The sequence below is a fragment of the Strix aluco genome, chromosome 13 (assembly GCF_031877795.1).
Source record: "Strix aluco isolate bStrAlu1 chromosome 13, bStrAlu1.hap1, whole genome shotgun sequence".
Classification (NCBI taxonomy): Eukaryota; Metazoa; Chordata; class Aves; order Strigiformes; family Strigidae; genus Strix; species Strix aluco.
Genome location: NC_133943.1, coordinates 16,781,058 through 16,808,055, shown reverse-complemented (window position 1 = coordinate 16,808,055; position 26,998 = coordinate 16,781,058). Strand labels below are relative to the sequence as shown.

Below are 26,998 nucleotides of genomic sequence, written 5' to 3'. Positions count from 1 at the left end.
TCTGTGTGCAATCTCTGCTGCATCAGTGCTGGAGGCATGCAGCTTGTGCTGCCTCTGGGTTGGGAAGGGAACAGTTTAGAATGGATTTTTGAACAACTGTATACCTTCAGGCCTGGTCTACGTGTCAGAGGGACACAGCGGCATAGAAGTGATTCTTCTAAGTTTCATTTCCCAAGTGTCAAAGTGTCATTTCTAGAATGGATCATCCATTCATGCTTAAGTCTCAGCCATTTTGGAGGCACGTTGATAAGACATAGAGTGGGCAGTCTGGTTTTATTCATTTAAATAGATGAAAATGTCCTGATGAGTTTGTTCTCTTTATGTGCTACTGAACTAGCAGTCACTCCAAGTCAAAAAAAATTGTTGTTGGTTGGGTGTCCTTTGGAAGAGCTGGTGGGTGGATAGATTTCAGAATCACTTCAGAGGACATGGGACATTGCAGACTATAGACTGCATCTCAGAGTTGAGACAAAGGTGAGCTGTTTCTTTCCCTAACTTCTTCCTTCATGTAAAATTTGAATGTTGAACAGTGGCAGATTAATGTTGTGTTGTACTCCATCTAGCTCACCAGAAGCTCTGATTTTTTTGTTATTCCCCTGCCTCAGGTAAATACCATTTGTACCAGTGTGTGTATATTAGGTAATCAAAGTGAATTTGTTAATCTGGGCTGCTGGATTTTCTTCCTCCATTTTTTTTTTTTTTTGAACTTGTGTCTGGTGGATTCAAATTCATAACCAGCACAACCAATTTTCACAAGCAGTGGGGCATTATATTGAAAAGCTGAGCAGTCATGCCAGAGAAAGGCAACAATACCCATATCTGTTCAGAACTGACATGCCCAGGTATCTGTAAACCACTTGTCACCACTGCCATGTCAGCATCCCATCGGGTTTACCTGCCAGAAGCAGATGCTGTATCCAAGGAGGTGGTTAGCAGTGGGCAGAGGGGTTGTGAAAGAAGGCTTTGTGAACCAAAGCTAATTACATCTGTTGGCTTCTTATGTGGGAAGAGTTGAAAGAAGATACTTTTCCATATAATTCCACACATATTAAGTAGAGGAGCTTCGTGACGTTTTGTTTCCTCCCATGTGATTGTCTGACTCTCCCATTTTACGCAATGTCTTTGGCAATGATCGCCACTGTCCAAAGCAGGACACTCTGTTCGCTGATGCCTGAACAGGACCTGGCACACATCTCCAAGGCTATGCCGTGGCTTGCTCTTTTGGATTGGTTTCTCACATCAAACCCTTCTAGGGTTCCCTTCTAGGGAACATGTTATGGTTCAAAAATGTACTCTGGAGAGTAGCAGATCCCAGCCTGATTGCTTTGCTGGGAAAAACATTTTGTCATTTGTGAGATAATACTGCTTTGAATAAAAAACAAGCATTAATGACAGTGAATCTGTAAGGGCCCATGTGTGGAGCATGAAAAAAGAGTTAAGAGTCATTTATTCCCAAATATCTCAGGTCCAAATATAAGTAGGTGTGATCTAAAAGCTTCCTCAGGACCATTTCAGCAGCTTATTCATTCTACTATGCAGGGCCTCCTCTAGCTGGAGTATAAATAAACCAAGTACAAGTATTCTTATGATTCTAGAAATGCACTTTAATAACAGAGATGACAAAACCTTTCAGAGAGGATACTTTACTGGAAGTAGGAAAAGTAAGAAGTTACAAGCAACAACCATATTTTTTCTGCAACCTATGCAAAATTGTTTTTTTAAAGCTTCAAGAGTTAGAAGTTGTTAATTTGAATTCAGTATGCTTTGAAACCAATTCTACTTATCCAAAACATTGACTAAATTTTGGTAAAAAGAACTGAAATTAAGTCTTCAAGATTGAGTTATCGGGTAGTTGAGTGCTTTCCTTCCTCAGAGATGGATCTGTCTGTGAAGACAGGTTTTGTGGAGCTGTGTTCCTCAGGCATCCAGGCCAATACTTTGTGATGTTAATGCTTTTACGTAGAGAATTTATAAATGTTGGTGGCTCTGCCTTTAGTGTCATCTTTGCCTTTGTGATTGGTTCTTGAGATAGGAGAAAAAGCAAGTGATTGAGAAAATCAAAGTGTTCACACTTTTTCTTGGCCATCAGTGAGTCAGAGCTGTGATTTTGCTCTGGGTACCCTCTTCTCTGCACCAGGCAGTTAAACTCTTCTGTGCGCTGTTCCCAGGCAGGAAGGTTTGACATGGATGTACATTGCTGGAGGGGATACTCCTTGGGGAACTCCATGTGCCCCTACAAGCACATTTCTCCTGAGCTTTTTCAAGTTAAATGTTCTCAGTGAATCTATGAAACAAGATGTTACGTTCTTTGTTGCTGCATTGTCTCACCCACATTTTAGGAACTTTACTAGTTCTGGAAGAATTCTTCAATTTGTTTAGTCTAACCATAAAAATTCCTTGAGAAAATCCCTGGTATTCATTGAGATAGCACAGTGTTTGCCTCTTTAAAAAATGCTTTACCTTTAACAACAAAAGACAAAAGCTAAATTCCAGCTTGAGATTTGACCTGCTCTAATGAGAAGCAGATTGCACAATTTTAATGGAAATAAGGGTATAGGGATTTAAAGGAGTGAAGATCAAACCAAGTCATTGTCACCTGCTGGACAAGGCAACACTCCCTGCTGACTTCCAGTATCAGCAATTCCATAATATCTCCTTTCATAACAACACAGAGTAGTTGTGATTATTGTAGCAGCAGGTAAACAGCCATATAAAAGGACTATCTTCTTCTAAGGGATACAGGAATAACAAGGATGCTTTACCTTTCCCTTTAAAAAACAGTTTGCGTTTTGTTCTACCTTAGTTCTGGTATCTGATATTAGAAAGGGAATTCTCCCTGGTTTTTATTTTGCAGGGATTTCTAAAAAAAGGTAAAGGGTACATTTCCTACTATTGTGGGTTGTTGTGACCTAATTGTTAAAGGCTGAGTTTGGAAAAGAAGACATGAAAATGAAAATTAATGATTACCTGACCTTGTCATGAACCAAAATCCATAGCAGGAGTATCTCTAGATTTCAGGTCTGTGTTTCTTAGGTAAACTTGGAAATGTGAGAGCTTTATCTGCTGCAGGTTTCACTGGAAGGTCCCAGTGAAAGCAGCCAAGCAAAGTTTATTGGGAGATGGAGAAAATACTATGAAAACTATGTAAAATATTTTAATCATGTTTTAGGATTCTGATGATGACTGTAAAAATGAGGTCTGAGTGGTTTTGAATGACTACAGCCTGGACAAACCATGAGGATATGTTTGCTGTAATCCAACAGCTTTTTGACTGACTTGGAGCCACACTATTTTATCTTGATTTTCAGGGAAAAAAATCTGCTGTTAATTTCAGGGGGCCATTGAATGGGCTTATTTTCTCATACTTCTGTTCTCACACAGATGCTTTCTGACAGAAAGGCCAGAATGATAATGAGATGCTACTTTTTAATATGATGGGTTAATGTTTTGTCTTTGCCTCAACATCACTTTAGTGTATCCAAGAATCTATTTTTTAGCAATATTCTTTTCCTCTTTTTAAGCAAGGTTAAAGAGTTTAGTCATCTTACTCTTGTCCCAAGGGAAGAAGAATAGTGACGTAGTCCAGGTTTTTGCTCATACATCTTGCTCCCTGAAATACACATACCAGCAGTTTGTCTAATCTGCTTACATCATAGATGATAAAGTTTCAGTCTTTGTCCTTGGGAAAATACTGTTCAATCAATGGATTTCCTTGTCAGGAAGTTTTTGGTTTTGTTAACCTGTTTTTTTCTTAAATTTATCTGATTATTTCCTATTTTCAATCCTTTTCTTTTGAACTTATTGATTTTCTTCTTTGTAGCTGACAATTCTTCCCCACTACCTTTTAACTCTGTCTTAATGCGTTGCCTGGGTTTTGTTCAGCGCTTTTGCTCCCCGTTGGTCTAACTCCTTCATCATGCAGCTTTTCCCTGAACAACTTGTTTCCATAGAAATACTTTTCTTGATGCCTACTGCTATAGTCATAGCTGACATTAGATTTCTTGATCTCCTATGTTAATGTGAGATCATCAGCAAGCAAAATGGAAAACAATTACTTTGGGATCTTACTAAAAGAAAGTCAGAAATGAAATTCCATTTGGCTTTGATTCCTGAAAAGTGTTTGTTGTGGGAGGCAGTAAAAAGGAGCGATGGGAAGAAAAGAGTGAGGTGATCTCTGGTAAATGTATTTGCATGGGAAATATTCCAGTGACATCAGAATTAAAATATGCAAGAAGCTTGGCTTTGATGAGATGTGACTCCATTTCTTGGCACAGTGCCTGTCTGAAATAACTTCAGGAACTTGGGGGTTTTGTACAGTTTTGGTTAAGTATGAGTGAGGGATTTAGAAGCAGCAGACTCATTTATAAAAATGATTAATTTTGTTAAAGTTGTTTAAAATGACCCACTCTGGGATTGTCTTTCACCATATTTGAGCAAAGTGGAATGTAACTGGTTTGGAGATGCTGTGTACAGGATCCCTACATGTGTTGACCTGCAGTAGGCTGACGGCTGGGTTTTTTCACAAGTTAAGCCAACTTGTGATGCAACCTGTCAGAAGGGTTCTGGAGAGTCTTCAGCAAGGGTAAGTGGTTTCAGAAAAGATGAAATCAAGCATTAATGATCATTTGGGGAAAAGATCCTGTTTTCCAGGCTTCAGTCCCTAACAATGGCGTAAGATTTGGGGCTTTAGTAATGTTATTGGCTGGTCCTTGGTAAGCTGCAGAGCTGGGAATGGAAAAGCCCAGGTGAGCAGGAAATAGATTTTGTTGTCATCTCTCCCTCTGGCATGGGAACCTCCATCAGCAGCTCCTCAAATCTGTGGCCAGGGAGCTGGGTGTGGAGGGTTTGACACACTGTGAAAATACCCAAATGCCTCTTCTGAAACTGAAAACAGTAATTCCTACTTCAGCTATTGGTGCTAAGGACCAGCTTCTGTAGAGTGTAAACTTAATGTGTGTGGGCTGAACCTCCTGTAGTCAGAGGCTGATGCAAGGATCCCACAGGTTCATTGTACTAAAGGATGGGTAAAGTGATCAAGAGAGGGAAATGTGATTCCTTCCTGAAAAGCCTTCATAAATTCTTCACTTAATGCTAAGTCATACTAAAGTAGTCCCCCCACAAGATTTTCTGTAGGCCTTTTCTTAATCAGTTACCCATACAACACTAGGAAGCTTGCCATAAGTTTATTGTTCAAGAAGCAACTTAAGTACCTAAAAGAGAGAGAAAATGAGCATTTTAAGGCTGTGCATTGTCATTTCATGGCAAATGCCCAAAGGAAAATGAGTGGGGAAATGAAACTGCATAGTCTAGTTGGGAGCATTTCTATCATATGGACACAGTCTACTGATGTTATCCCCAGATTTAAATTATACATTCTGTCTCCCTAACCCAAGCACATAGCTGAGAATTTAATCAGTGCAGGGTGTGTACTTTTTATATGGCTTTGGGTGGGTCTGGCAAAAAGCATTTTCTTAGCTAATCATAGCTAGGTGCCGTATATCATACTACATTAATTTCTTCTGTATTGTGTAGCCCAGTGCCAATATCAAAGATATTTTTTATTGTGCCATACAAATTTTCAGTTTAGGAACCAATTGCATGAAAAAAAAAAAGTCTGTGCAAATTTTGCATTTGGTTGTTATATAGAAAAAAAATCTAATGATAATGAAACGCACCCATAAATTGCAGCTTCATTAGGGTATGATGATCCTAAATGAGATTGGGGTAAATGAAATGAACAGAAAAATGCACTACTTCTTCACTTCTTAAATCTTCATTTAGAAAAAAAACCCAGCCACATCCCAAAGTATTCATGTTTCAAATAGAAAATTTTTGCTTATCCACTGCATTCAATCTTCCTTTTTTTTTCCCAGCTGTGTTTTAAGCTCCAAACTGTAAGAGCCTAGAAGTTGTCCTACAGAAATTTAGAACCTGATCTGGTTATCTGGAATGGCTCATAGAGTTCCAATTATCTTTCAACCTCTGTAAACTAGCACAGCATCCCACTTTTATGTTTGCCCTATAGAACTGTAATGCCTAACAGTCCAGCAGATATAAAATTACTAGTGATTCAGAGTTAACTTCCAGGGAAATAATTTTAAATGTATTCATACCTTTGACATGTTCTTCTGAGACCAGCCTACATGTCACTGTACCTTGCTGAGTATCACACAATGGTAAAGGTGGTAAAGGCTGATCATGTATTTTTATTAGAAATCTACAATTTTGTATTGCTCATCTTGGCTTAAAAATCAGCTCAAAAGTTGTTCTTTTTTTAAAATAAATTTAATGTGAAAAAATAGACCATCTACATTTAGAGCTTGCGGGGGTGGAGCTGTGTTAGTTTAGGTCAGTAAAACAGCATCATTAAATGCAGAAAATAAAATCACAGCAGCAATGAACTACAGCAAATGCAAAGAAATCTAGTTAGTTGCAAAGGTCACAAAGCATGCTAATGTTTTTAGCACACAGATTCATTGCTCAATTGCGTATGAATTTTTCAGACCACAAACTATTTTTTGTCTAGACTAAGTCTATATAAGCAAAATAAAAGTAAAGGTTCTCTGTGTTCCATGAACACCACTGTGGCAAGGGACCTAACTGCAACACAATAACCACATCGTGTGGCTGGGTCACACTCAGTAGTTGGGATCAGGCATTGGGTTTAAACATGGATCCCAGCTCCTGTTCTGTTCCATCAAAAGTCAAAAAGAAAAAGTCTGCTGCTAGGCACAGTATCTGCTTTGCAGGATGCAATGCTAGTCTTAACTTTTTGCGTGCAGGGTAGAGGCAACATGTTCTAGGTATTTGTTAGGAAGGAAGAAATGGAACAGTAGCTAATTTTGTAAAAATTTGAGTAATCCATCCAAAGGACATTGGCAAAATGTTAAAACATTGAGGTAAACCAGCAACTTCACCACAAAGTGTTGGTTTGCCTTCAGTCTAAATGAATACAGGTAATTGGAATGAGATAACAATTCTGTATAGCCAGATATAGCCTGTCTCCTGGGCTGCATCAGAGCAGTGTGGCCAGCAGGGCGAGGGAGGGGATTCTCCCGCTCTGCTCCGCTCTTGTGAGACCCCCCCTGCAGTGCTGGGTCCAGCTCTGGGGGCACCAACAGCAAAGGACACGGACCTGTTCGAGTGGGGCCAGAGGAGGCCATGAAGATGGCTCAGGGGGCTGGAGCACCTCCCCTGTGAGGACAGGCTGAGAGAGTTGGGGCTGTTCAGCCTGGAGGAGAGAAGGCTCCAGGGAGACCTTAGAGCAGCCTCCCAGGGCTTAAGGGGGCTGCAGGAAAGGGGGGAGGGACCTTTATCAGGGGGTGTAGGGACAGGATGAGGGGTAACGGTTTTAAACTGAAAGAGGGGAGATTTAGATTAGATAGAAGGAAGAAATTCTTCCCTGTGAGGGTGGTGAGGCCCTGGCACAGGTTGCCCAGAGAAGCTGTGGCTGGAAGGGTTCAAGGCCAGGTTGGACGAGGCTGTGAGCAACCTGGGCTAGTGGAAGGTGTCCCTGCCCATGGCAGGGGGCTGGAACTAGGTGATCTTTAAGATCCCTTCCAACCCATGTCCTGTCTAGGTAGGTATTGATGAGGCAGCCGTGCTGCAGTACAGGCAGGGCAGCAGGGTGCTGTGCAGGGTGCTCACGCTGTGAGGAAAGGTGCCGTCTGGAGCCCCGGGGGTGGCTGCAGGCCAGCGGAGCTGGCTGTGCCATGGGGGAGAGCAGCACCAACGCTGGCACCTGAGCCTGAAGCGGAGGCCCTGCCATCACAGTCCTACAGCGGCCACAGCTCGGAACGCAGACGGGTGCAGCACGGCCAGGACGGGCACCCCAACCAGCACCGTGCCCTGCCGGGGCAGCAGGGCAGGACCTGGCATGACCACTGACACAGGCAGGAGCGTCGTGGAGCTGCCGGCGGGCCAGGGAGGCGTCAGGCAGGGCTGTGGAGAGCAGGGGCTGTGCTCAGGGGTAAGAGGGTCCGGCTGCTCAGGGCTGGGTCCGTACCCAGCGGAGTGACCTGCAGTGGTGGGCTCAGCCAGCTACGCTGTGGTAGGTGACATCATTGGGTGAGAATTCAGGTGGGTGTTGCAGAGACCTTCTATTCCTCTTTCATATTGCTCCTTTATTAGTATGATGATAGTTCCTGGGCTGTCTACACTTCAGATCATGCTCTTCTAGCAGCTCTTGCTTTTGTTTCGTAGTTTGATGCATGTAAGGAACACTTAGTAGATTTTCGGACTTTGCTGCATATCTTTGAATATCAACAAGCTTTGTCAGGGTATATTGACCAAGTAAAAGATTGTCCATTGACCTGGACTCGACAGCTGTAAGCAGACTCAGCACGGCATACCCGCAGCAGGGCTGATAAACTAGCTTTCTTTTAAATATAATCACTTACTGGCCAGCCTCTGTTGGGTTAAATACTTCCTAACAGGTAGGTTGAACCTGTATCACACACAGTGGTTTTATTGGCATTTTGTAGAATTAGGGAAAAGTTGATGCTACACCATGAAAGAGCCAGACAATACTCTTGTTTTGGTTTTTGTTACTTCTGTGCTATAGGTTTATTGATATTGGCTCTATTGGAAGCAAGCCGTTACCCTTCCAGTTCCTCCTAGGAATTTTACATCGAATATTTCTCAATCACGTACAAGGGTCCTGCAAAAAAACAGCCATAAGGAGCTTCTGCATCAGAGAAATGTATCTGTTCCTGCTTTACAGCCAGCAGGACCGAAGCATGGAGAAGCAACATATCTGGGTTTAGACTGCAGGCAGATAAATCCTGTCTCTTGCCCCACTTACTTGGATAGGAATTTTCACATGTGGATTTGGAAATTAGAGAGTTACACTCTCATTTCTCCTCGAGTTGATGGGAGTTAGATATCTAATTCCTTGAGCCCTTTTAAATTCTTGTAGAGCAAACACTATGTTCTCTAACCTACGTAGAAACAATTAAAAGATCAGCCAACACTGACTAGCTAGTTAGTCTGGTCTGCAAAGAAAATGCCTTTAAACTTGTCTAGGTCCCAGTAACCAACATGGGAGGCTAAGGACAAGGACCCCGAGTAAAGTTCCTAATGTCAGCTTGGGAGTCCTAGTAATCAGCTTGGGAAGCTAATGCCAAGGAGCTGGATAAAGATGCAATTAAGGTTGCCACAAAGTACTGGGATACATTGCAGTTCCCAGCTGTGATAACTGAAGAGTTGGCTGCGGTTCCAAAACACCAGCATGATAGTAAAGTAGGAATGAGAGGACAAATATCTTGGCCTTTTCATTTTCCAGACATTTATATTCACTATCTGCGTGGAGCCTAAATTATCCTGGCAAAATTCCAAGCAATAGTCCCTTTTTTTTTTTTTTTTTCCCCCTCTTCCTCGAGTGGGTTAATAAAGTACAATTAGGCTTTGCTATTTTGCATTGCACAAGGGACAACAGAATAAACATTTTCATTTACTTATGATCCATCTCAGCTTTTGGAGAGTTTGACAGTTTTATAAGTTTCTGACTGCTTACCCTGGTCAGTGCAAACACCCTGCTTTGAAAGCATTACATTTGAGCCTACAACATTGAGTAGACAACATGTTCAGACTCTCTAAGTAAGAGGAGATAACTTAAGAAAAAACAGTTATTGAAAATCCTGTCACAGGTATAATGCAGTTCTGAACATCCTCAGGAAATCATAGTTCTAGCGCAGCAAATGCATTTTTCACAGAGTGTGTATAAAATGAAATGCCTTATTAGCAGCTGTAAGTCATAGGGAAGTAATACAAATTTTTATAGCCCTGGGAACATACACAGCCCAGAAATGGGAAATGTGAATGTGAAACTCATAATTTTATCTTCAAATGGACCCCAAAAAAGCCTTGTCGCTTCCACCACTGCCAGCACAACCAATAAAGACAGGATCTAAGTCACTGTGTAAAGGACCTGCCAGCTCACAGCCAACAGCTCGTGAGCTGTAGGAAAAATGCATTGCAGAGTTTGATGTGTGGCTGCCAAGCATGCCCTGTACTTGTCGCCTCCAGTTCTGGAGGAGGCTGAGGGGGACGATAGTTCAGGATTGTCAGTGATGAGAGGAGGCAGCAGCATCTTGCTGTGCTGGAAGAGTTGGTTGTGCTGTGCCAAATCAAGCAGGTTTCGAGGTGGGGGCTCTGGGCGTCTGCTTGTCTTGCTGTTCTAGGAGGATTAATGCCGTGTGGAAAAAAAAAGCTTCCTATATAATGAGTGAGATTGGGAAAGAACAGAATTCTTCGGATTTTTTTCCTGTTGCCTTCCAGATTGGTGCAATACGTACTCAAATAGAGTCAGTCCTACCCTCTTTTCTGTTCTCCTGTCTGAACTCGCATGGCATGGGGAGGAGAGGCTGTGTGAGAGCCGCCTAGCTGTGTGGAGAAAAGCTGCTCCCTTTCGCTAGCACTGCACTCCTATCACAGAAAAGTGGACAAATAGGCTCCTGGAGTAATTAATGCACAGGTGCTGCAAACAGCACGAAAACCTCTCAAACTGCTCACTGGCATGGTTTTGGAAGATGTTCCTATTTAAACACAGATCCCTGTAATTATTTAAGACCTGATCACCGTATGATTCTTACCTGTCAAAACTGGAAAACTATTTTGGATGAAGAAGCAAAAACAATGCATCTACCATGCTTCTAAAAAATGTGCTAAAAAATTACTTTGAAATAGAAGATCTACAATGAGGCACCTCAGTGAAAAACAATACATTTAGACTAAGATTTCATACTAGCTGAGCTGCCCTAAGGGCTGGTGGCCACCCGTGGGCAGTGGCGTGTTCCCATGCCTCTCCCTGCATGTGGCCACCACTGCCCTTGTCTGGCCACTGATGCTCATCGGAACGTGTGGTAGACGATTCAGAAAGCTAAAGCATCCCAAATCTGATATTGCCAAAAAAAGTGAATCGTTTCCTGCCAGTTTGGCTGGCCAGGCTTGCTCACAGGCTCAGCGTGTGTCGGTGGGGAGGGGAAAGGAAGGAAACAGGGCTCCTGCTTTGGCAGCAGATCTGTGCAACTGAAAAGTTGTGCTGCATCCTGAGAATAAGATTCGTGGTACTTATGCGTTGAAATAGGGTATCCCCACATTTTATTTAGAGCAAGTATTTTTAAAAATTTGAAGTACAATTTGACATTCTTTAGTTGAAGTCTGTGATTATCTTGTAGTAAGACTGACTGGTCTGTTTCATATACAGCTTCTCGATGGTTTCAGTTGCTGCCTCTCCCTTGCTGTTAGGAAAGTGCTTCTTGTGAGGAAAACATTTCAGAGAGAAGGCCTAAATCTCAGCACAGATGTCTTCTCATTATTGCAAGTACTCCTGTTAACACTGATATTCATTCTGATAGGGATTTAGTACACATTGTACCATCTGGTTTCTAACTACCTGAGTCTGGGTTTGCTCTCCAGCCTGCAAACAAGATGGTGCTCAGATGGGGGAATGCAGTTTTTCAGGTTCTAAGCCCAAATGAATGAAGGAGAGGAGATGTCAGCCAAGCTGATGTAGATTCTGGGGCTCCAGAGAGGAGCGGGCAGTGGAGCACGAGTGGCACCGCAGTGGAACAAAAGGGGCAGCAGCCATGGAGGGCAAGGCTGTGGCAGGCTGTGGCACAGGCATCATTTTCAGTGCTGTGTTCAGTGGGACTGGACTGAATCCTCGTCAGCACAGAACAGACCTGTGTAACATAGTACAGCCAAAGGATGGCACCAGTCACCTACTGGTGCACTGTTTCTCATAAGCATCTGACAGTAACCTATCACCCAATAGCCCAATGGGAAATAGCTGGCTTGGCATGAAAATTTTGCTGGCTACCTCTAATCTAAGATAGAATATTAAGCTTTGCAGGAAATCAATTTTTTTTTCATCTGCTTAATTATGAAATCAGTTCATGAGAAAGAGGTGACATGTTTAGGTTGCTCTGCTATTTAGTTGTGCAGATGGAACCCAAAAGATTGTTAAAAAATTGTCACCTTCTTGTATGACATCTAGCTCACAGGTAGATATGCTTGCAATTGCAATAGTATTTGGGGGTGCTGCTCCATACTGGCTTTCTGAAGGCTCCCCTATTTCCAGTTTCTATTCAGGAACAGCTAACTTCTCTCCAACAAGCGTCTGAGCAGCTATTCTAACATCAGGAAGAACTAAGCAGTTGCTATCAGATTGTGTTTATTAGTACATCTATTTTAAAAGTTGGTTGGTAAACCTGGAAGATTGTTTTGTACAAGGGACAGTGCAACTATAGAAATGGGAATGCAAATTCTATCCAGTCAGTGAGGCTGTCTGGGAAGGTGCATCACTGCATGGCAAGGCAGAGTAGGCAGGCTGTGAAGCCAAGCCAGAGTCAGAAGCTAGGAATGGGTCTTCTGCACAAATGGCTCATCTGTACTGTTTGTCTTGCCAAAAAAAATAGTGTGAGGGTACTTTCAATAGCCCCAGAGAGTCCTCAGGAAAATTGTCTCTGCTTTTCGTGAAGGAATCTTACATAGGAAACTGAACTTTGGCCACTTTTAAATGCGTGCCTCAAAGCATCATGCAGGTTGCCGGAACTGTGATCACTGCTTTAGCACCTCCATTAGGGCAGGATTTATAAGTATCTGTTGCACGTTTATAACAGTTGCTGCCCAAGGTGGGTATGTTAGTGTTAGCCGTTAAGGCTAACTCATGATTATTGCTCTTCTTTTACCTCTCTGTGACTTTTATTCTCAGAGCTTTAGAACTCTCCAGGGTCCCTGATGGAGAGCATTGCTGGGGTGCTTCATCTGTATTCTGCTATTACTATCTTAACGAATTTCCACTTGTCCTTCATGCTGCTCATGACATAAAAGCAAAGCAGTCTTGCACGTCAGTACTGAGTGCAGCCCTATGGAGAGCAGTTATTTCCTTTTGAGCAATTATTTCTTATTTCCTTTTTATTTCCTCCTCTCATATTGATCGTTATCATAGTAATGCGGGCTGGTCTGGGAATTTCCTTTCATCAGAGTAAAATTCCTAGGCATTCATTTTCTCTTTATGATTTCAATTTCCAGTAGCACTGGGAGGAGGCAGCATAGACGTCCCTGAAATATAGAGGTATCAATAGGACCTTTTTGGTAGTTATTTTGGCAGCAAAATAATCGCAAATCTAATGGCAAATAATCGTAGACGTGCAGGCCAAGAACTTACTAGTACTTCATGTGTTGTCTCCTAACACAGCAGGGGCATTGCAACCTGGGACTGTGCAAAGGCACGTTAAAAGGCCTGAAGATTTACATTAGCAAAGAAAATTCCCCCAGCTCCTGTGTCCTCGTCCTATGGAAGAGGTCACCTCTAAGTGTGAGAATGCCATTACCATTTTATTTTCAGTCATATTCATTGAAAATGTCATCACTAGCTGCAAAATATTTTCTAGCCTGTTCTTATTTGCCTCACTGTTCACGGCTCGGTTTGCTCTAAAAATAGAGTTGTACTTTTCATGTTGTTGGGAACTGGGGAAGCTTCAACCCCTCCACAGTCACTCTCCTGTCTGAGCTAAGGAAAGCTGTGCACAGGCTCAAGTTGACTGCCTTCAAGTGAGGTCTGGAACGAGGACGGCTATAGTTTCTCCACAGCTGAGCTGGTTGAGTGAGTCTACTGGGTTTTTCTAAGTGGAAATGACTTTGTCTGTGTGAAGACTTCTGGTGTTAGACTGGTCCTCCTCCTGGCTCTTTTCTACAGGATTTTTCCTTTCCTGTTTTGCTCTGTGAGTACAATGCTTGTGTTTTATCAGTTCCTTGTCTTGGTATTCAGTAAACGCTGTGTTATGATAAAGATTATGATAAATTATGGCACTAAGTACAGTAACAAATGTAAGCATAGTGTATATAGGCTATTGTGGAAGAAATTAGTTTCTGTTCTGCAGTTTGGAAAAAAAAAAAAAGGAGTCATGCATCTTTTTATGTAGAAATATCCTTATCATCCTGTGGTATCGCTTTATTCTCGGATGAAAAAGCCATAGAGTTTTGTTATGGATGGCATTGTCCAAATTAATCAAGTGATAATGGAAATAATTTAAAGTTTAGAAATAGAATAATAAAATCATGGAAGTTCTGTAAGTTTTTTGATGAGTTTCTTCAGTCTGTTGCACTGATGATTTACAACTGAGAAGGTAGAGCAAAGCAAGCAGTGAATTTGAATAGGTATGTATGTGAAGTGCCTTGGAATCCTAATCTTTGAGTGCACATGTAAAGAAACTAGTTTTAAGAAACAGGTCTGTTCCTCTAGCCTAGAACACTACATTTTAAGGTACTTTAAAAGCATTTCTCTCTACTGAGCATGCTTGATTTTATGGTAGTTTTAAAATGTTGCTTTCAAAGGAGTCTTTACCTTTTGACTGGTGCTGTTGTAATGTGTGCTGGAGTACACTCACATACAAAAAGTGTAGTATGGGAATCCTCTCCTCTTCCATAGACCCAGTAATTTCTAGTATTTGCAGAGTTTAGAGCCTACTGGCATGTACTCATGCTAAACATGGTTAGGTTTTTGAGGAATCTGGCGAGTGTTGTGTGATTCTGTGAAGTTGTCTTCTGCTTCTGCTCCTGTGGGACTGTTACAGTATCGGCCACAGGGCTCTATGAATTGTCACAAAATGAGCAGTTAATTCTTGACATCTGCTGTGCTGAAGTGACTGCCAAGTTGCATTGGTGGTTGGCAAGGAAATAAATATTGATAGACCCTAGCAACAGGTAGTCCTGAGAACTCTCGTTCTGGGAATGCTTAGGCTGTGTCCAGTGTTATTAATGTTGTGATAGCATTTTAAGTTTATTTATAGGATTTGTTTGTGTCTTATCACCATCTCTCAGAACTGGAATGCATGAATGGGCTTTGCTGTGTGAGGGCATGGACATGTGTATCATACACCCTCCTGTGGTGACTCATTTCGACATGTAACAGATGCTTCAAGGTCCAAATCTCAGGGGTAGTTGATGTACACAGATGTATGACATCTCAAGTATGTGCTCGTATCTTGCATGTTTGCTATGTATCCTATGTTGGAATGACTGCTCCAAAGCTATGTACTCCAAGTGAGTCACATACAAGAATTTCTTTCTTTTTAGTAATATACTAACAAACCATTCATATACAAGATCCTCTGAGAATCCACCAGATAAAATTAGCTTGCTTATATTGTGAAAGCACTGACTCTTGTGAGCACTGTAAGTGAACAATTTTATGTTCTTATTGCAGAAATTGAAGCCAGAGAAGCCTGTGACTGGCTGAGGGCTGCTGGTTTTCCCCAGTATGCTCAGCTATTTGAAGGTATGATTCCTTGGAGTGTTGGGGGTTTTTTACAACTCACTGATTGCAACTAAAACTCATCTAAGCCTCTCCAGCCTGTGGTCTTGAGCAAGATTGTTTTATTGGTATTTTGAAAAAGAATGTTGGAAATATCATCTTGCAATCATAAGTTTTTAAAACAGACACTCAGAAGCAGCCAGCCAGTCAAACAATGCAATTTCAGCATGTTTGCATGTTGTTAAAGCTACAGAGTGCTCATTACTTGTGGGGGAGCTATGGATTTGTTGAGAAAGTGTGTAATTTTCAGACAATACTTGTGCTTCTACCTTAAAACTGTTCTTCTTTAAAATATGTTTATTGTTACAAACATTAAATGTAACAAAAGCTAATATATTTTTAAGAGCGATTTTATCAAAGAGCTAACTAACTTCTGCCTGCTCTTATTCCCACCTCCCCCATTCACTGCGAAAATAAAAATTGGAAGTCAAGCAATAGAGCCCAATCTGAAAGCTGTATACCATGAGAAATGCTTCCTGTTTGACCAGCAGATTTCATTATATAAGCTGTCAGTCTCACGGTTTGTTGGAAATGTACATTGTCATGCTTCTGGGAAATGAATCCTCTGTATTAACTTGCTGTTTATGCAGTGTCCTGACCTGAGTAGGTAAATTAAGCTTAAAAAGTAAGTCAAGAAAATACTGATGGATCTCACAGGTTCCCTCATCTGCAAGGCTAAATCTCAGAAGTTGGAATATTGAACTCCTCAGCTGGTGTATCGATTCGCTTCAAGCACAGCATGATTTGTCGGGCTCACTACACCTCAAAGAGCGTATGTCACGTGCTGCAGTGTACCTTGCCATCAGCAAAAGCTCATCTAAAATACTCCTAGTTTTATACTGTACTTGAAGGCAGAAGGTGCAGAGAACCTAACTAAAGCAAAACTTTAATTTTGTATTTCTTGGCTGTAGTACTTAGTCACTGCAAGCTCCTGGCAATGCAGCAAATGTTTGTCTACCTGTGACTAATAACAGCAGACAGATACCTACATTTATTCTGCCACTTGCTCCTCACTTGAAGGACATTTGTGTGAATATATGGTTATAGCAATAGATATAGATTTATTTTGCCTATGATAAATATGTTGCAAAATTCAAAGTCTTTGCAATTATAACTCAGATTTCAGATTCAACTTCTTTGTTTACAGATATGCAGTTTCCTATTGATGTAAAAACTGTGAGGAAAGATCATGAATTTTTAGATGGAGATGCAATTGAATCACTATTCAGGTAAACATTAATCATCTTTAATACCTCCAGATTCCATACTTATTTGTCATTCATCTTTTCATGCCTTAGTTTTTGTCACCAATGTTGCGACTGAAGGAAACCACTGAACTTGGTTGTTTTAAGAATTTAAAGGTAAAGTAAGTATGTGTCTGCATGTCTTCTTCAGCCAAGGTCTCAAGCATCAAATCTGTCTTTTCTGTAATGTGAAATGTCTGCAGGCTGAGAAAGAATAATCAGTTCCCTGCAAGCATATGGTAGCATGACAGTTTGCTCTTTAGAATTGGATATTACAGAGTGCAGGGATTTCCTCTGACTAGTGAGCTTCCCCAGAGCTGTTCCAGATGATAAACAGCAAAAATGATCTGCACAAGAGATATGTTTTCTGTTTTGTTTTCTTGGATATTTTTTTGAGTGAGAAGAAAAGATATTGATTTAAAATTATTGTTTTGCCACAGCTGTTCACAGAACACAAGTGAAAATGCATTGTCAGTGCAAAGTCAAACCTATTGCTCTTTGGACTTTCCCCATGTAAGTGGGGTGTAAGCCAGGCTAGTGTAGAGGCATTCTACTTTACTACTTCCTGCAGTTATTGAAGCCTTCTCATTGTGAGGTTGTTTAGCAGGTGAAGTGAACTCCAGACTATCCATGCCACACCACCTGGCTGACCCAAGGGACGCAGTGAGAATTTCTGACTGTTAAGGGACTGGAAGTTCCTCTTCTGAGAAAGTGGTTCGGTCCTTTTCTGTATTGTTAGGTCATATGAATTAAAATTCTTCTTGTAACAGGAGCATCAACAGGAGTTGTTTGCATATATGACTCTTATGCACAGCAGATATTAGAGAACCTTTTGGATATATTTTGTTTCTTGATATGACTTCTGTCCTGAGTGTTCCTTGAAGGCTGCCAGTGTGCCTCCCTGTTGATGCCACATATTTGTTTGACAGTTAAGTGACTTGACTAGTTTGGGGCCTTATCGATTCCACAAGTTTTAATTAAAAAGATAGATAATAAAATCTTTCCAAGGATACAGGTTAATGTCTTTTTTTTTTTATTATTATTTTTTAAGAAGTCCACTCAGAGTTTCTTTAATTTTCAAAATCTTAAATCAATATACAGTTTTTCGCAATCATTAAAGCTCATCATAGGATTTAGAATTAACTGATTAATTATGGTCCTCTTCTCTAATTTTAAGATGGCAGAATTGGAACTGTGAACATCATGGGGTTGTTAGTTGGTGCTGATTTTGGCAAAATGTATGGAGAACCTCTAACAGAATGTCAGTCTTTGACACCAATAATGAAGACTGCATGGTAGAAGTTCACAACTAGTTTGGTGCATGTTTGTTTCCAAGAAATAAAATAGTTTAAATTTAAAACTTCTGTCTGTTTTTTTATACCCTAGACGGTTGAACACATTGAATAAGTGTGCATCAATGAAAGTGGAAATAAGCCGTCAGAGAAAACGGGTATGCTTTTAAAATATAGTTAATTTTCTCATTAAACATGTGTTTAACTATTATATCAAAAACCTGTTTTTAAAAGGTGTATGAAGGATTAGCAATTTCTGAACTTTTCTTTCTCTTCTCTTCCATCCTGCAAAGCTCTTCCATTTGCATTTTCCACATAGTGATGGAGATTGAAGTTACATAATGTTAATTTTGTCACTTTGTGAGGTGGGTTTTGAAACAGTTTTAAAAAATAATCTGACACACATTACTGTCCAATAGTTGCACCAAGGCTCCACCTCAGCATGTCTTTATTACTTTCTTAAGTAGTTTCACATCTTATTTAAGGCCTGAATGTGGAATTTCACTCTTACTGACTAAATGAAGGATAAGAAATTAAAGTGGACAATCCAAATAGTGTCAGTCAATGCTGAATGTCTAGCCAATAGAAGTTGGATAGGTTTTAGCTGTGCTGGCTTTGTCCTCTGCTGCAAAAATGTACTGTAGCTAAAACAGAGTTACAGCCACATCTTGGCTGGTTAACACCAGGATTGTAAAGCCTCTTAGGTATCATGGATTAACTGCAGCACTAGCAAGAAAATAACGTCATCTTTTGGAAAAACTTCTAGTTTTTTTGAAACTTCCACTCTGCCATCAGGGAAGAATGGGGTGAGAGGGTCCACAGAGAAGAGACAGGTCATTCCCATCTCTCTAACAGTTTGCTGGCCAGGTGCTGACATGGCATGGGGACCATACAGCAAATGGGGCACCTGGGGCAAATGGCTGGTGAGGCTGAGGGCTCCAAGAGACTGTGCCAGATATTGGTGCTGCCACAGTCCTGCAGCCAAATGCTTCTTTACCTGAAAATGGATGAGTTTTGGTCACAGAAGCATGAAAGAGTGTTTGATTTGTTTGGCTTTAGGAAAGGCCATGTAAAGCCAATACATTTATCTTTCAAAACCTTTGGATTTGCTGCAGAACAGAATTTTTCATTCTCAGATCAAATCTGTCATCTTTTCCTGTGGTAAACTTACCAGATTTGTCAGCATGGTTGGGAGTGATTTGTCAGCATGTTTTTCAGCTAACAGAACAGAGCTCAGGGCAGACCTTCAGTAACTGAATGGTTACATTTCCATATGTTGGTCTTGGGGGTTTTGGAGGTAGGCAGAAAATTTGTCTCCTTTTTTGTTACATTTTTTGTAATTTAAAGTTTGCCAAACTTTGCCCCTGAATTTTTTTTTTTTTTTCCCTTCTAAGAGTGATGACTCTGAAGATGATGAACCTTGTGCAATAAGTAACAAATGGGCTTATGAGAGGTGCAGTCAGAGATGGTCTCGTATTGAAAGCCTAGAAGGTGTCCCAGGAGAGGAAGGTGCTAGTGCATCAGTCCCAGGCAGTCCAATACTGAAGAGCATCAGCAGTGAGGATACTATCTTTCTGGATCATAGTGAGAAACATGATGTGTCCTCAATTCACAGTACTAGCAGTGGTGACAGTGACACTGCTAACTTTCCAAAACCTTTTGAAGATGTGGAAACCAGCATGAGTTCCTCAAGATGTTCCTCAATTAAGGTGGCTTCACTGGACTCTACTTTTAGTTGTTCTCCTCCCCCCAGTGAATTTTTGCGTATCACCAGTGAGGGGAAGCTTTTGGATAAGTCACCATATAAAAAGAGGAAGAGCCTTCTAAAGAAAATGGAGAAATTGCACTTAAGGAGCTGCAACTTAAGGAGTGGTCAGTCAAAGGCCAAACCTGTAATAAGTGAACCTGTTCTTCTGGAAGGACTTAATGAAGAAAAGATGAAGATGCTGAACTGTGTAAATATTTCTGACCTCTCTGGTGTCCAAACAAAGAACAATTCTTCCTTTTCTCCCCAGAATTGCAATAGCAGTAACCAGTCTGAAAATAGCCACATAGCGAGCAGTCCAAGTCCTCTTATAAAACCACAAAGCCACTGTGAAGGAAGGGGGGTGTATGCAGAGGACTTGGATTCTAACAAGCTCTTGCTGTGGAATGATCTATCTCAGCAAAACCTAAAAAATGACATGAAGTTACGGATGAACCAGATGTTTCAAATACCACAAGGCCATAAACCTGGCACTTTCCCCAAAGCACTTACAAACAGCTCCCTGTCTCCAGGAGACAATTCTTCCATCAACTGGAGAACTGGGAGTTTTCATGGATGCAGGAGGAGCCAGAGCAGAAGCAGTTCCAAGGACTCCAAAGCCCCCAGGAGCCCTGTTTCATGCACATATAACAGGCTAAGTGTGTATGACAACATGCCCAATATTGAACTTGATCATTTGGAGGCAGCACAAGTTGGTGATGATGATGTTTTTTCAGAACTGAATAATGTTATAGAAGATGTCAAAGGTCTCAAAAAGTTGGTTGATCAGTGGACAGAGAAGTTCTCAGATGATGGGGATTCAGACTTTGCAAGTGACTTGACCTCTTTGTATCCATCCTCACCTAAAGAAATCTGTCTTGAAACAGAGGGCTCAGAACATAAGCCAGCAGACCTCGCAACCACCGAGAGAGAGAGCAGCTGTGAACTGGGCAAGGAGATCAGTCCTGCAGACCTGGCATACATGACAGACTCTAAAAAGACCAACAGGTCAGGTATCCTTGGGTTTCCCTAGTAGCCTGCCCCTTGGGAACCTTTCCCCATTGATTCTCTCCACTCAAAATGTAATTGCTTTTCCAGCACAAAGTATTCTTAAGTAAGTCTGTTCTGGATCTGCACCGCTGGTGCCAGGTACTGCTGGTCTGTAGTCACTCTGGTATCTACATCAGCTCGGTTGAAAGTAGGGCACTCACGATCTACATGAGCACTTAGACATTTGGAATCAGACTTTATGGCTAGCTTGCTGTATTTCTTATTGAAACATTTTGTATTACCAGAGTACCTCCTGGATGAGAAGTACCTTGTTTAAATGAAGCTAACAATATGGTGTTTGGCAACTGCAGGTCATTTAGTTTTCTGCCTGCATCTGTGAAGCTCCTAAGGCTCTAACAGGACAATAGAAATAGTCCTAAACTTAAACAATATTTATCCTGTAGGCACAGGAAGCAACACTGGTCTGTGGAGGAGAGCGTGAACTTGGAAAGCCTTTCCATCCATACTGATAGCCAGTCAGCTGCCCAGCTAGCCCGGACACAAAAGCTGGCTTTGTTGAAACTCACTGCTTTAATGGACAAATATTCCCCTTCCAGTAAGCAGGGCTGGAACTGGTAAGTTGCCTAATATTAAAGCAACCCATGTTGGAAAGAGAGGATTTGATGTAAGCGGTGAATTTCCTTATCTGCCTAGATTACACATGGTCAGATGAGGAATTTCATCCTGTTAAATCGGTGGCAGTTTCGTGGTTTTTTCAATGGCTCCAGGATTTCCTCTGCTATGGACTGCACTTTTGCTCCTCACTGGTGGTCATGTTCTTACTGATTTTAAAGCATGTTATAGTTTCTCTCTAAATTTGCCGGTTTGCAGGGCTTTGTCAGAGGTTCTTCACAGAGATTGCAGGACCTGAGGTGAGATCTGGCTGGGCAGAGAATCCATCTCTTCAGCGTCAAGTCTCTGTTTGAACTAAAACAATGGCAGAGTCAGTCACTCAAAGGACTTAAAAATATCAGTTAGTATCTTGTGATAGGCATCTGGTACTTGAATATAGAAAGAAGTGAAAAAAGCCTGCAGTGGGATGGAACATATTTCACATGAGGATGCTTTATTAAAGCTAATTTCAGTTTTGAAATGAGGAAGTCATTCCAGTAATTGCCCGTAATGATTTTCTCTCTATCTTATGATGCTATGTGTACAGGTATGTGTTAGAATTTGGGGTTGTGCAAGTATAAATAAATCCTTTCCCATGCATCTAACTAAAGTAGCAGGCAGAATTGTGCTGGAGAGCTAATAAGTTGCATGCACTGGTTTTTGTTTTCAGGACTATACCAAAGTTCATTAAAAAAATAAAAGCCTCTGACTACAAGGACAAAAATGTGTTTGGGGTTCCTTTACTTCTGAATGTTCAGCGAACAAGCCACCCACTGCCTAACGGCATACTGCAAGCACTGGACTATTTAAGAAGCCACTTTCTTGACCAGGTATGAACTTGAGGCAGCTCAAAGCAGCTCTGTTACCTAAACAGATCTGCTCCAGGGAACAAGTCTGCTTCCAGATTTTGTGAGGGACTTTCTTGCCTCCTAAGGTTCTGAATAGGCAGAAAGTGTAGGTCTGAGCAGGGCGGCCTGTGAAGAAATACCAGTGCTGTTTCCTTCTGGGAATAGCTTTAGTCCTGTGTTGGTTTTTTGTGCCTTGCCTCACTGAGATCATCTTCAGTCAGTTCTCTTGGCGCAGGCAGTCAAACTGTCTTTTTCTGGTGAGGCAGCATGTCTCTGCTCCCTTAGGAAGTAAATCTACCACACAGTGCTGTTATTCCCTCTGTCCATGGTTGCTGGTAGTGCCAGAGCTAATGTGATAATTAATCTTGTTTCAGCTGAAGTGTACCACTAAGCAGAGATAAAACATAGTATAGCAGTGCCTGTAACATCTTTCTCTGGATCTCAAATCTGTATTTATCCACTAAGTGGAGATGTGTGCATGGCAGTGGAAGTGTGTGTTGCATATGCTATTTTCATAGCATAGTTGCAGAAATGGGAGACCCCATGACATGAGACATATTAGCTAAAGAAAGGGCTTTTTTTTTTTTTTTCTCCTGTGCTTCGCAATTGTATAGGTGTGTAATATCATGCCAACATACAAAAATGTGTGCATCCTGTGAAGTTACGATGCGATTTGATGTCACATACCGGAGTGTGAGCAGTCGGTTTCTCACGAAGGCAGTGTGTTTCATTTTGAGGTCATGGTATCTATTAAGTTAATATAAATAAACGAATGAATACAAATACTGTCTCTGGCACACAGTGAAACTTTCAGCAGAAGCTTTGTTGAGGTCAAGTTCATGGGAAACTTCTAAATCTAGGTTTTGTGTGAAACTCAATTGACATTCATATTAAAAATAAAATAATTTCCCTCAGAATGGCAATTGCCCTTTGCCAACCTGTAGATATATTAGATGTATCAGATGTATCAGACCTATCAGATGTTAAACCTGAACCTTGCGGATCTCACCGTCTGAGTTTGCTCCAGCATGGGCATCAATGTACATTTGCTTTTGGATGGACACACATTGGTGCATTAGAAACTTGCAGTTCTAATGTGTGAACATAGCCTGCTCAAGCAAACTGACAGATGTCAGTAGTAATGATTTTAAAAGTCAAAAAGAGTAATTTTGCATTAAATAAAAAGCAAACAAAAAACATGGAAATTGGTATGTCTTTCACAGCTGGTTCTGTGAACATCAGTCATGGTTTGCCTGCGAGGAATATCTGTGCTGCTTCTAACGGTACAGAAATATTTTGGTGTTAGATCCCACTACCATAGGGTCTTAGCTATCAAAAGGAAAGTGAAAAATCAATTATTTATCAGACGTTTGATTCCTGATGACTCCTCTCTTTGTCTTTAATATTCTCTTTTACCCACAGGTTGGCCTGTTCCGAAAATCTGGTGTTAAATCCAGGATTCTGTCTTTAAGAGAGATGAATGAAACCAACCCAAACAACGTATGTTACGAAGGGCAGTCAGCATTTGATGTGGCAGATATGGTGAAGCAGTATTTCCGAGACCTTCCTGAGCCTATATTTACTAGCAGGCTCTGTGAATCTTTCCTCCACATCTACCAATGTACGTAACAAAATCTATAGTTTTCCAGTTCCTCAAATATCTTAATATTCAGCTGCACAAGGCAGTGGCCAAACCAGGACTAGTGCCATGTCCCCTTGTAGTCAGAGGAGACAAGTCAGGCAGGACTTTTCTGAAAAGATGAGTTCATTGTAGCTCTGGACTTAAGAGCTTCACATCTGCATCCTATGGGCCAGCTGTTTTCTAACATTGTGTCTTTTCTGTTCTTTGAAGGATGAGTGTAATAGCATATGTTGTAGCAGCACTCCTAAACGGTGTTTTTAAACAGTCATTTCCTTATGCAAAATAAAGACAGAATCTAGTCCCCTTGTTCATGGTATGAAGTAGCTCCTTGTGCAAGAAGTCACGTTATATTGAAGTTTCTTTATTAAGGTGTCCAAACACAGTTGCTGTGAAACAGCACCTTTGCCTGGAAACGCCAGCAACTTTCTGTCCATGCTCTCACTCACTTACTATCCTTGAGACTCAACCTGAAAAAGAAGGAAACATGAAGCTGAAATCTAGCATTGAATATAGTTTTAAACAGGTTCTATCTCCAGTACTTTGCCATAAAGAAATTCACTTTCAAAAAGCAGCTGGGTTGGGGAAGGAACTTCCTGTAGGGACTATGATGATATTGCTACAGGCAAGTTTCTTCTTTTGAGAAAAGGTTTTGAAAAAGTATGAGATTTCTGAGTGGACTGATTTTGAGCCTGTTTTATGTGACTTTGATCGATGTGAGTAAGTGAGCTGCTGCTGACCTGTGTATGGTGTAAGTTCGTGAAAGTTTGGTTGTGTTTTATTTTTTAACCTGACAGGCCTTTTAGAATTTTGTCTGAAAATGGTTTGCTTATTTGTTTGAAGCAAGTTTTCTTTTTGCATCCACAAATCCTTTTTGAAAGGAGGTCCACAATTCCTATGTCCAATGGATGTGAAACTGTTTTCTTCCACTTATTATACCCTGGCCACCGTCCACCTCCTGTCTCTTGATTTGGGATAGAAACAGTAAATGACAGAATTCTATTTACCCTACTCACTCATCTTGTGCCACATGTGACTTGAGCAAGTGTGCAGATTAATTTACTATCTTTTGGAGATAAGAAACGTGCTGCTTTCACCAAGAAGCATGTTTTGTATGTTCTACATATGTGCTTCTGCTTGAAGGGAAAGATAATTGATCTTCTACCCTTTGTAGTGGTGTAAATTGGAGAACTCCTCATGACAGGGGGATGCATGGCAAGATGAACCATACCTATTCTCCTGCAGGAGCTGTTTGGGCACACAGTCTCATTGGGTTTTACTGTGAATTAAAGTCTGTTGGCAAAACATTGTTTTCTGAATTGAGTTATCTGAGAGCATCTGTTCTCCTCATGCCTGAAGCTGAAAGGAAAAGACAGTAGAGTAGCTTTCTGCTCCAAAATATCTTTCTGGAGTAACACTTTATGGGGAGACAAGACCTTAGCTGGCTTGTAACCAGAGCCAGTTCAGGATAAATTCATTAGCATGGTGTTCAAGGTAAATTGCAAGTCAAGCACCAGCATCACTGGGTGTGAATGTGCATCTTGACAGGCAATAGGAGAAAAGTGTACTTGTTGGATGTAACTGTGATAACGACCTTTGCCTTGTCTGTTGTGAGCTAGAGTGGCAGGAAGTGGGTGAACCTACAATTTCAGTGTGCTGCCTGGGACTCTCTTGATGGATGCTTCCTCTGCAAGTCACGTGTGATTTTCATCGTTTTTTCTGTTTTCAGATGTGCCAAAGGACCAGCAGTTTCAGGCTGTCCAGGCTGCTATTCTCCTTCTCCCAAAGGAAAACCGAGAAGCTTTGAAAATTCTCCTGTTCTTTCTGCGAGACGTGGTTGCTTTTGTTGAGGAAAATCAGATGACCCCAACCAACATTGCTGTCTGTCTTGCACCTTCTTTGTTTCACCTCAACACCCTGAGACGGGATAGTTCTTCTTCCACTAGGTATTAGCATCTTAATGCTGGCATTGCTGCTGTCCATAGGGTTCTTTGGTGGAACGATGTCTTTTGTAGCTGGCCTAGGATCAGTCTCTGCTTTTGAGGGGGAAATGGTATGTATGTCTTGGGGTTTGTCCCAAATATGGTTGTTCAGGTCCAGCAGGAGCTGACCACTGGGCATGCAGCGACACAGCAGCTCACTGTCCAGTGTAGAGAACAGTGGTAAGGCCCCGTTGTCATGCTCCTGACTAGTCTCCATGCGAGCTAGCTTGCCCCCTCACAGCTGCTGTACTCTTTGTGGTTGCCCACAGGTCCAGCTGTCCAGGAACCCGGCATATGTGGTCCACTGTTTGCATTAAGGTAGTGCTGGCCGTTGACAGTGTAGCTCCCGCACTGGCAACCCAAGCCCAGGTGCAGCTTTAAGGCCCTCAGATATCTGGCAGATTGTAGCAGTTGCTGGCACTAGTTCTGCTGGGTGATAAGGGGATCGTTCCTGCCAAACTGAGCCACAGGAATTCTGTAAATTTATCTTAATAAGTAAAAGTATCTGGGTTGCATAACATTCCCTGTTTGTACGTGCAGGGAGGAAGGTGCCCTTGGGCCAAAGTAGACAAATAATCTCTGAGAGTATTCATGCCTTATCTGGTCTCCTGAGGCAGGGCTGTTTGCTTTACTCCATGCTACTGTGTATGGACAGACACGTATCAGCGTAGGAAAGGACAGCTGACTGTGATGGAAACATTGTGCACCCATCAGCGTAGCGAGTTCATCACCTCACAGGGGGATCTAGAGATGAGAACTGGTTCCAAAGCAGAGCTGTTAGATGTGCTATTGGGATCTTTCAGGATTATAACGCAGGCTGTGGCTAGCACAGAGGGGGGAAAGAAAACACTAAGGACTTTTCTTTTGACTGGCACAAAACATCCCAAAATGCCTAAGCGTAACTAGAGCCCAGGGCTGCCCGGCTGAGCCGGCACGTGGCCAGGGAGCCGAGTGGTCATGGCAAGGGCAGGTGTGGGGTGCGATGGAGCTGTAGTGGCAGCAGGTCCTTCCTGGGTTGCAGTTGTGTTTGAGCTCCTGGAAGTCATACTTTGAGAGCTGGACCTCTTTGGTTAGCATAAATGTTAACTCTGAAATACTAGGACCAAGAGTAGAAACTGAGTTTTCTCTTTGTTGTCACTGTTTAGAAGCCAGGATGCTTTGAAGATTTAGCTTTTTTGCAACTGGGCATTAATGCTGTAGTGCAGGGTTCTCACTTCAAAGGGTAGAAGCTGACAGGTCTGACTTTGAGGAGCAGTGCTGAGGACTCT

At 41.6% G+C, this 26,998-nt stretch overlaps 1 protein-coding gene across 6 annotated transcripts in view; it reads left to right on the top strand.

Annotated features, from left to right (window-relative positions):
* Positions 1 to 26,998, top strand: part of LOC141929514 (rho GTPase-activating protein 7-like) — a 71,808-nt gene that overhangs the window by 23,728 nt on the left and 21,082 nt on the right. For 4 of the 6 annotated variants that reach the window (XM_074839075.1, XM_074839073.1, XM_074839076.1 and 1 more), the window contains exons 2-9: positions 15,212 to 15,283; positions 16,467 to 16,548; positions 17,950 to 18,013; positions 19,250 to 20,607; positions 21,054 to 21,224; positions 21,932 to 22,091; positions 23,532 to 23,730; positions 25,478 to 25,694. In XM_074839075.1, coding sequence (XP_074695176.1) covers positions 15,212 to 15,283; positions 16,467 to 16,548; positions 17,950 to 18,013; positions 19,250 to 20,607; positions 21,054 to 21,224; positions 21,932 to 22,091; positions 23,532 to 23,730; positions 25,478 to 25,694 — 2,323 coding nt within the window. Of the gene's footprint in view, positions 1 to 13,607; positions 13,728 to 15,211; positions 15,284 to 16,466; positions 16,549 to 17,949; positions 18,014 to 18,148; positions 18,221 to 19,249; positions 20,608 to 21,053; positions 21,225 to 21,931; positions 22,092 to 23,531; positions 23,731 to 25,477; positions 25,695 to 26,998 lie in introns of those variants that run through there. The other 2 variants (XM_074839077.1, XM_074839079.1) reach the window with 2 other exon arrangements.